The sequence below is a fragment of the Pistacia vera genome, unplaced genomic scaffold (assembly GCF_008641045.1).
Source record: "Pistacia vera cultivar Batoury unplaced genomic scaffold, PisVer_v2 Contig897, whole genome shotgun sequence".
Taxonomy (NCBI): Eukaryota; Viridiplantae; Streptophyta; class Magnoliopsida; order Sapindales; family Anacardiaceae; genus Pistacia; species Pistacia vera.
The window spans coordinates 480,874-490,834 of record NW_022196775.1 but is presented as its reverse complement, the minus strand read 5'-3'; the positions used below and the strand labels follow the sequence as shown (position 1 = coordinate 490,834).

Genomic DNA, 9,961 nt, shown 5'->3' with positions numbered 1-9,961 from the left:
TAAAAAATTACACGGGTGAGTGCGAAAATAAATTAATTAAAATGATAAAATCACACGACAGTCACAGATTCCTCCAACAAATGTAAGTACTTTATTGGCTGCCTCAGTCACCTGCAAGAACAACCTATCATTTTATATATAAAAATTACGTTTCAAAATTTTCCTTTTAAGTTTTCTCGCCGTCTGGGCTCAGTTTCTTTCTCAACAACCTCTTCCCTTCTTCTTTCCTCCCAAGTTCCCCATGAACAAAAATTTTCCCTAAATTTCGGGAAAATTCGTCGTCTGATAGAATCGAAATCCTTTTCTCAATTCATTTCTGATTCTTCCTTGCCCTCCGTTCTCTCCTCTAGACGACCAAAACGTCGTCGTTGGGAAGACATTGTTGCTCTAAAAAAACTGCTTCAGTTGTCTTCTTTTCGAAGCTTCTCCACAAAATTAAAATCAATCATTTTGTTTTTGCGTTTTTGAATAGACTGGAGTAGTAGCTTTATTTTGACCTCTTTGACTTCCGTGATTTCTTGATAGTTTTAACCGTCGAGAGTCTTGAAGCAATAATCGTTTTTAATATCGTCAAGAATCTTGAAGTGATCAGTTTTGATTGTTTGTTTGTTGAAGTTAATTTCAGTGTAAAACGATGACGTTGGATTCGATTCCCGGTAGTTCGGGTTACTTGGACGCATTCCCGGAGAGGAGAATGTCGTACTTCAGTAACTCGTACGTTCTTGGATTGACGGTAATTGCCGGCATAGGTGGACTCCTATTCGGCTACGATACAGGTATTCTACTTTTTCTTTCTCTTAATTTGCTTCAGTACCAGTAACAGTACCGGATTCTGAGAGATCTCGGTTTTTTAAAAATTTTCGTACTGGTCCGGTAATGTTACATGAGTGATACTTACGGTAGGATTTACAGTTAAGTTTGTTAGTGATGTTAAGCAACAACATTAGCGGTTAGTGTTCTCACTTTGATGTTTAATAATATAAAAGTCTTAACATAATCACACATTTCCGGTGCTTTATTTTGTGCTGTAGGTGTGGGGTAAGTTTGCCACCATTTCAGCCCTTACATCAACTCCAAAAAAGTGATTGGGAGTTGATCCAAGGGCTGAGTATGGGGGGTTATCCTTACCACTCCAGCAACATGGCAGCTTCCACAGTTATTTTAGTGATTTCATCAATTAATGTACAGGGGCGACAGTGATTTGGTCAAGTCACTTTCAAAGATGTTGCTAAAGATGCGTTTTATACTTTTTCTTTCTCTTTTTGACTAAGCATACGGGAGGGGAAAGCTAGTTTCGCCAACTTTTCTGATTTGAAAATGGATTTTAGTTATGTGACATGTTGATAATTTGTGGTTTTTAATGTTATTTTTGATAATGAAAGTAAGAAATTTGGTCTCAAGAATTTAACCTAGTTTCTGTTTGGACTTTAGCTGAAGGGGCTGTTGGAATAAAAATTCTTTGTTTTTTAGAATAAGATAGATATTTCTTTTTGTAAAAGTAACAATTCCATTGTTTTTTTTGGAGTTTCCAAAATTACTTTTTCAATAAATCCTAAAGCTAGTTTAAAATCCAATAACACTAAAAAGTTTGTTTATGGTGTTCTATATCATATTAAGAGGCGTTAGATAGAATAGTATCTTAATTCCAGATAACTTTTTTCAGATTGTGAATGAAACACCCTGACAATTTTAATTTTAATATGAATTCTCTCCCTGCACTTTCCAAATTTTGGATTTGGCCAGATTTATGTAAATATAATATATGGTTCTTGTAGGTGCAAAATTTTTACGAAGATTGGTGTTATAATTTAATGCCATAATTTGCTTAATTTGGGATTTCTCTATAGGAGATGGAAGGTGGCTTTAACATGGTAATCCAAATTGAACTTTAGACATGTTCCCCACTAGATAAATGAGCAGCCAATGATTCTACTGGATGGGTGCTCATTTATCATCGACTTCCAGTATTAGTTGGTGATGAGTATTGTCATTCTAGAAATTCTTATTACTTTTAAAATAAGAGAAGGTAATACCAAGTCTACTAGGAATAGATAAATAAGCAGACCGAATTATTGTAACTTTGAGTTAAATTTATGCTTCTGCTTTCTTTGGATAGTGAGGACCTTTCTTTCTTACTGAGTAAATTATGAATTTGATTTTAGGTGGTATATAGCTCATCCTGGTTGAACTTCTCTTCATTATTTATTTCTAAGAATGTTATCCGATTTTAAACTTTTTATTGCAGGTGTCATATCAGGAGCCCTTCTGTATATAAAAGATGATTTTGAGGTGGTAAAACAGAGTAGTTTCCTGCAGGTAACAAGCTAGTAAAGTTTCCAAATTTTGTTTTTCTTCTTCTGATGAGATGGTAGAGTTTATTTTACCTTTGATGTATATATTGCATTTTGTGGTTATCAAGGGAAAGCAGAAAATATATATATATATATATAAAAAAAGAAAAAAAGAAAAAAAAAGTTTTTCCTCTTATTGTCTTTGGTTGAGTTGGGAAAAGCAGAGAACTAAATGATGGTTATGATGGCAGTAATGATTGGTATTGATGGTGATGATGGCAATTGAAGCTTGTTATCATAGTGAAATGCCGGCAGGATTATTCTTGCAGGAGTTGGGGGTGCTTGGATGGGTGTTAGGCATGTGGAGTTGTGTTTGTTTGTGTGGTTGGGAGAGAGGAGGAAGGCAACCTAGAATTTATCCTGCCAGTTCTATGATTTCCTTATTTAATTTTGTTTGCTTTTTCTTCTTTTGAAACATTCTGATTCATTTAAGTTGTCAGGAAACAATTGTGAGCATGGCTTTGGTTGGTGCAATAATTGGAGCTGCATCAGGTGGTTGGATTAATGATGCATATGGACGTAAGAAAGCTACTCTTCTTGCTGATATTGTATTTACAGCTGGAGCAATTGTCATGGCCGCTGCTCCAGATCCATATGTTCTAATATTGGGACGGCTTTTAGTTGGCCTGGGTGTGGGTGTGGCATCTGTAACTGCTCCAGTATATATAGCTGAAGCAGCCCCATCAGAAGTAAGAGGTGGACTTGTTAGCACAAATGTACTTATGATAACTGGTGGACAGTTTCTGTCCTACCTCGTAAATCTTGCTTTTACTGAGGTCAGATTTACCTTGCTTTATTTACTTTGCTTTCATCAACGTGCAATATTTATGTAGATAAATTCCGTGTATAAGAAATTACTTTGGTTACATGGAATGTCTTTGCTATCATTTTGTGTTTTTTTCTTATTCGAACCTAAAGAGGTCTAATAGCACTGTATGAAAAAGAAGTGAATATTATACTTTTTTCTTTTTTTGGTAGAAATTAAATTGAAATTAGGTTGGCAATGTTTTTGCTAACTAGTGTTTGGGCATTACATGCTAGTCAGTAAAATGAAATTTTTGTGAGGAGCTGAATAAATCACATTTAGCCAGAGATTGAGAAAATAAAAAGACCTTTTGTTCTTATAGATAAACTGATCTTACTTTTTTAAAAGATATGTTGAAAAGCTATGGTACAAAACCTATTTATAGGAAAAAAGGGGGAATGTTGAAGAAGGTTTTAGTAAAATAACCTTAGGGGGAATGTTGAAGAAGGTTTTAGTAAAATAACCTTACAAGTAAACTTTGGGGATATTTATATGTTTTCTAATTTAAATGAGCTAGGCAGTTATTCGCTTTCCTATTTCTACTTGGTTCAAATTATCATGCAGCTCCTGGTGCTATATATCATTGAATACTACAATTGTGAAAGGGGTTATCTAAATTATTGGTTAATAAATCATTTTGTTCTGAAACTAGTGCATAGATATAACATTTTCCTTTTTGCACTTTTTCCGTTATTAGTGAATTGATTTTCTGCTTCTTGAAGGAATTGGTTTTCTAAGTTATAGATTGTTCTTCTTTTCAATGTGACCATTCTTGCTGGAAATTTGTGTCATGTCCCTGCTCATTATATATCTCAGCTTGTGTGAAAGGTTTCTATTTTGCAGTTTTGAAGAGGCACTACCAAGATAAAATTTCGGGTTTGCATTTTAAGAAACCCCCCTTGAGACACATAATTGAAGAATTCTCTCCTGTTTTCTGGCATATTTTAGATTACAATAACATTGTGATGTAAATAGCATGTGCATGAGATGGATTCCTCATTTAGTTAAGTTATTATAATGCTGGCTAATGGCAAGTGTAAGCTTTGATTTTAGATAAAAAGAAAAATGACATGCGAAGTGAGTTTGAAAGTTTTTCTTCAATAAATAGTTTCCATTAAGGTGTTATTTGGTTAGCCTTTAAAATTTTGGTTGTCTCCTTGAATAGAGTTGTACAAAAAGCTAGAAAGAGCAGTTTTGTTTCACTGAAGCAAAAGAAAAAAAGATTTTATTGCTTTTAAAACCAAAACTTTAATTTGTTGTAGAAGCAATGTTCTACTTGGATTTTGGAGTGATAAATGCTGGTGATACTCTCTTTCTCATTCTTGTTTTCACTCTTTCATTTTCTTTTTGACATATGTACGAAAGACTAAGAAAGTTGCAAGTTGGTACTATAGTGAGAGTTATTGTTTTTCTCTATGTTAAGAGGAGAGGGAGAGTGACAATATAGTGAGAAAATGAGTGTTGCTAACATTTCTCTTATAGGTTAATGTTAGGATCTTACATTGAAAGGGAAAAGGGTGGGCATGTGGGTTATAAAGGGTTTGGACACCCTCCCTTGGCAAGCCGGTTTTTCAAGGAGAGTTTTACTCACGCCCACAAAAGGCCCACTACCAGCCCAATTGTTTGAGTTGTTAGATGGGTATCTATCAGTTAATAGGTTAATATATTCATGATGTGGAAGATTTTTGATCCCATTATCAATTGTGTTGAATGTTTGATAATGCCGGGTCTCTGGTGCTAACTGCCTTATATTGAGTAATGGTATCTAAGGCTTGCATTAAGTAAGATATTTGCTTATTCTTTAGAACTATAGCTTGGTTAGTTAGCTCTACATTCATTTTTATATCTTACCACCCCAATTCTTAAGTTTTACTTTGCTGCAGTTTCTCATGTTCCAGCTTTGGCAGCTTTTCTGTTTCTTCGGCAACATGGAAAAATTATTCTGTCCTTGGTCCTGACAAAGGTCACACTTTGTTGGTCCTCTGCATAAGTGTCTCGTTTTTGAAATTTTTTTCCTTCTTTTTTTTTTTTTTTTTTTTGTTTTTGGTAATCTTGTTTAGTCCGAAAGCTGTTCTGGAAATAAAATGAATAAGCATGGAAGTCATCACTCCGTAGCATAAAAACGGATTGCATAATTTGGTCTCAGTTCTAGAGAGTGATTTGCATAAATCAGTGCTATACCACTTATTTAGAAATGTACTATATCAAAAAAAAAATATTTGCTTAATCTGCTGTATGTCCATAAATTCGTAAGAAAAGTGGAATGTACTGAAAAGACTTATTCATAGTGTGCAAAATTAATGATGTCTTAACTTAAAATATAATATTTGGAAGTTCTGAGATGTTATATTGACCAAGTTAATTACATAAACAAATTTGCTTTGCATCCTAGATGGAAAGTTTTAACTACTGAGTTAAAATGTTGAGATGAAATTCCTTTAGGTTTTTATTCTCTTAGGGTTGAGAGAGGGCCTGGCTGGATGAAGGTTTTGATTTGAGTAGATTTTAGTTTTCTTAAGCGATTTTTGGCCAAGACAGACATCCTCTATTTTAAACAATTTCACTTATTATTTTGCATATCATTCTCACATATATTGTTTGGACAGGTACCTGGAACATGGAGATGGATGTTAGGAGTATCAGGTGTGCCAGCTGTCATTCAGTTTGTCTTGATGCTTTTTATGCCAGAGTCTCCCCGGTGGCTTTTTATGAAGGTACAAAAAATATCTGTCAACTCTTATAAAGTTAATTCTGTGACTTGTGAATTCTCTCTTTTTCGGCACATTATCATATTAACATTCTATATGTACAGAGTGATAAAGATAAAGCCACTTCCATTCTTAATGTACAGAGTGATAAAGATAAAGCCATTTTTCGATTCTTAATGTACAGAGGGATAAAGATAAAGCCATTTCCATTCTTAATGTACAGAGTGATAAAGATAAAGCCATTTCCGTGCTTGCTAGAATTTATGACATTGATCGGTTAGAGGATGAAATTGATCACCTTTCTGCTGCTTCAGAGGAAGAACGCCAGAAAAAGAGTACTGTCAGATACTTGGATGTTTTTAAAAGAAAAGAGATCAGACTTGCATTTCTGGCTGGGGCTGGGCTTCAGGTACGAATTCAGAGTTTACTGGATTATCCTCATTAATTGTACACCACTGATTTTCTTTCTACTGCTAATCAGTGACGTAGTCAGAATTTTTAGTGAGTGAGTTCAAAACATTTAAGTTGATAAATCTACAAAAAAAATTTTTGGGGTCAATATGAATTTAAGTGGGGCCAAATTGTAAATATTATAAAATATAATATTTTTTTATTTTTTTCAAAGTTTGAGTGGGTTCAACATGAATCTCAGTGGGGTCAGAATTGTAAATACTATAATATATAAAGGTTTTTTTATTTTTATTTTTTTAAAAGTTCGAGTGGGTTCAATTGAACTCATATGTTATAGTGTGGCTACGTCCTTGCTGCTAATACAGGTTGAGAGTTATGCATCATCAGCTGTTAAGATGTTAGTTGCCTCTTTTCTTTCCTTTTGGGTAGAGCTTTGTTGTGATGATTCATTGTTCTTATTTGTTTTTTGAATAATACTACACATACATCATTTTCATACAACATTTCTCATACAACATTATGTGGCAAGATATGATTGGGTGAAAGCTTAATTTTAACTTTAAATTAGCCAATCATATCTTACCACATAATGTTGTATGAGAATGATGTATGTATAGTATTACTCTTGTTTTTAATGGACTGTGATTATCAGAAATTTCCCTTTGCAATAAGTGTTTAGATGGTAAGGTTTAGGCAAACTCGCATTAAATGGTGTTAAGAGTTGAATAAATAGACAACATACTACAGACGATTGTTTTTGAATTGTTTACATTTCCATTTGGGTTATCGATATCATTAAAGAGAAGCTGAATGTTTGAAACATTTACTAAGATGAGATAGGTGAAATAGTCAAGCTCAAGTTGGACTAAAGCAGCTCCAAATCTTGTGATGTAGCATCTTAAGTTTTACTTCATGCTTCAGGTTCATATTTTTCTCCAAAGAAAGATCTTTTTAATACCAATTTGTGAACACTCGGGCATGGATTATTATATATATGGAAGTGGATGGATTTAAATTTTGTTGCCAATGCCTGCTATTTTGTTTTTCATACCCTTACAGCTACCTCCCAACTCCAATTTTTACTGCTGGAAGTATTTTGCATATAGGTCACGGTCTCCATTCTTTTTCATTAATTAAATTAGTAGAGCTATATAAAAAATGTTGCACAAAAATTGTCAGAATTATGTAGTGACTTTGAAATCTGTGATTACTCAGGCTTTTCAGCAGTTCACGGGTATAAATACAGTTATGTACTACAGCCCAACAATTGTTCAAATGGCCGGCTTCGAATCAAACCAGCTCGCACTTCTCCTATCTCTTGCTATTGCCGCTTTAAACGCAGTTGGAACAATTGTTGGGATTTACCTAATTGACCATTTTGGAAGGAAAAAGTTGGCCCTCTCAAGTTTATTTGGTGTAGTTTTATCCCTTGTCCTCCTCGCTTGGGCATTCTTTTCCGAATCATCTGGTTCCTCTAGTGGGCTCTATGGGTGGATTGCAGTTCTTGCATTAGCCCTATATATTGCTTTCTACTCACCTGGAATGGGACCTGTGCCATGGACTGTGAACTCCGAGGTGTATCCTGAGCAATACCGAGGGACATGTGGGGGTATGTCCGCTACTGTAAATTGGGTCTCAAACTTGATAGTAGCCCAAAGCTTTCTTTCAGTAGCTGATGCTGTTGGTACCGGAGCCACTTTCTTGATTCTCGCTTGCATTGCTGTACTTGCAATTGTGTTTGTGATCGTATTCGTGCCAGAGACTCAGGGATTGACATTTCTTGAAGTGGAACAGATTTGGAAAGAGAGAGCTTGGGGCACTATTTCCAACACAGAAAGCCTCCTGGAGCATGGAAATGACCCCTAAGGTTCGTGACAACCCAGAACCGGTGTTTCGAGTTTACAGATTTCCAACAGTGTAAAGTTCGTGATAAGGTGAGTAGCATTTTAAAATTAGTACTGAATTTAGAGATTCCGAACATGGTTATAGATCATTGATGTACATATGGATGCATAAAGTAAAGTTTATTACTATGAACCCGATCCACGCAGACCATGGAATCAACTTTTATGTTCCATGGTTTAAGAATGTCATCATGCACGGGCATATAAACCTTAGGGATGTACGAGAGACGAGTAGACTGTTGTGTTGATATAAGGCTTGTGTAGTCATGTACTCGAGAGTGATTTGTTGTACCTCTAGTAAAGGTACATTGGAATTGTTTATATTGTTTGTTTTTGTATCAATGAAGCTGTTATTTTGGCTTGATAAACAACGACCAGAGATGGGATTGGAGTGACCAATCTTAGATGTAGTAAGGGTGAAAAATACTTTATTACGAGAAATTAAGATCCTTTCTTGATACGAGTTTTTTTAATCTGAAATCTCTAAACTTTTAATAGGTATTATGTCTTTTAAGTTGAAGAAGCTTTTGAAATTTGAATAATTTTGAAGGAAAGATTGTGTTTCTTTCAATGAGAATTTGCAATATGTGAAATCAAAACCTAATTCATATCTAATGACTATCTATTTGGGAGTCTCTTAGTTTTGCATCAGTGTTACAGATGCTAACTGTTGAGATTAAGTAAATATTGGACATTGTTTCATTCTTTATAATTAACTAAGGGTTAAGTTATGTAACACAAATTTTGACACAAAAACAAATTTTAGCCATTGATTCAATATAATCAATAGATTTGGATGAGAAGTTGAATTTGTTAAATTTTAATGTAACTAGACAATTTTTAAGTCATTGGATCATCATGAATTAATAGTCATGAATTGTGGTTACAATAGTATGAACCTTAAACTAATCTTAAGAGATATATTGGTTATCAAAAACTCATGAGATTATATATATATATATATAATATATATATAATATATATAATTATATATATGAAAATGTCAAAAATAACTCATGGTTGAATATTTAATAAATTAAAAGATTGTGGCATTTGAAACTTATCCATCTCCAAATTTATGATAAAGATGAATATTAAATATTTTTCCTTACGAAAAGGTAAAGGGCAATCAATGGAGATATAATTGGTTCATGCGGCTTTAGCACTTGATCAATTTATAAACTTCAACTGGTATAAAATAAAGAGATTTTCATATATAAACTTAATAAATTATGAACCCACAAAACGTACCAATGACAATTTTGCCACTATAACAATGCGAGACTAAACAAACGAACAGTTAAGTACCAGACAGTATACTGATGGGCCATTTGTCTGCCTTCACTGCCTTACTTTCTAGTTCTTATCATCTCCGCAGATTGCCTAAAATTAAGCGCGTGTCTTCACCTTCTTCATGTTTAGATGTTAATTTTTGAGTAAAAAAAAAAAATATTAAGTAGAAGGACTCCATAGGAAAATAGAGGTAAATGTAATGACATTTAGTTCTTGATGTTTTTAAAAATAAAAATTTCTCCACTGTTAATAGTTGTAAGTAAGTTGTATAATTTATATTATTATGAATTAGTAAAATTACAAAATTGTCCTTCTATTGTTTATTTTAACACATAAAATTTCATTGAAGAATTTATTATTATTTCAAAAACTTTAAGGGGATTTGTTTTATGTCATACCTTAGGGATTAATTATTAACTCTAAAAATTATGATAAAGTAAAAATGATTTAATTAGCATTTTTCTGAAATTTGTTATTGAATCAAGCACA

General features: G+C 33.6%; 1 protein-coding gene across 2 annotated transcripts; it reads left to right on the top strand.

The window, feature by feature from the left end:
• The first annotated feature begins 211 nt into the window (after positions 1–211).
• Positions 212–8,514, top strand: LOC116119610 (inositol transporter 1-like). 2 transcript variants are annotated; one of them, XM_031405552.1, is made up of 6 exons: positions 212–776; positions 2,246–2,316; positions 2,792–3,127; positions 5,763–5,870; positions 6,088–6,273; positions 7,491–8,514. In XM_031405552.1, exons 1-6 carry the CDS (start codon positions 635–637, stop codon positions 8,139–8,141), a joined length of 1,494 nt encoding a protein of 497 aa, XP_031261412.1. In that variant the 5' UTR covers positions 212–634; the 3' UTR covers positions 8,142–8,514. The 2 variants fall into 2 exon arrangements, with proteins under 2 accessions (XP_031261412.1, XP_031261411.1); XM_031405551.1 differs by having other exon boundaries at positions 6,049–6,273.
• The last annotated feature ends 1,447 nt before the right edge of the window (positions 8,515–9,961 follow it).

Excerpts from the sequence above, each read along its gene's own strand:
- LOC116119610 (XM_031405551.1), top strand. The coding sequence starts at position 635 with ATGACGTTGGATTCGATTCCCGGTAGTTCGGGTTACTTGGACGCATTC. Across the intron at positions 3,128-5,762 it reads TAAATCTTGCTTTTACTGAG|GTACCTGGAACATGGAGATG; the intron begins GTCAGATTTACC and ends TTGTTTGGACAG. Across the intron at positions 5,871-6,048 it reads CCCGGTGGCTTTTTATGAAG|AGGGATAAAGATAAAGCCAT; the intron begins GTACAAAAAATA and ends CTTAATGTACAG.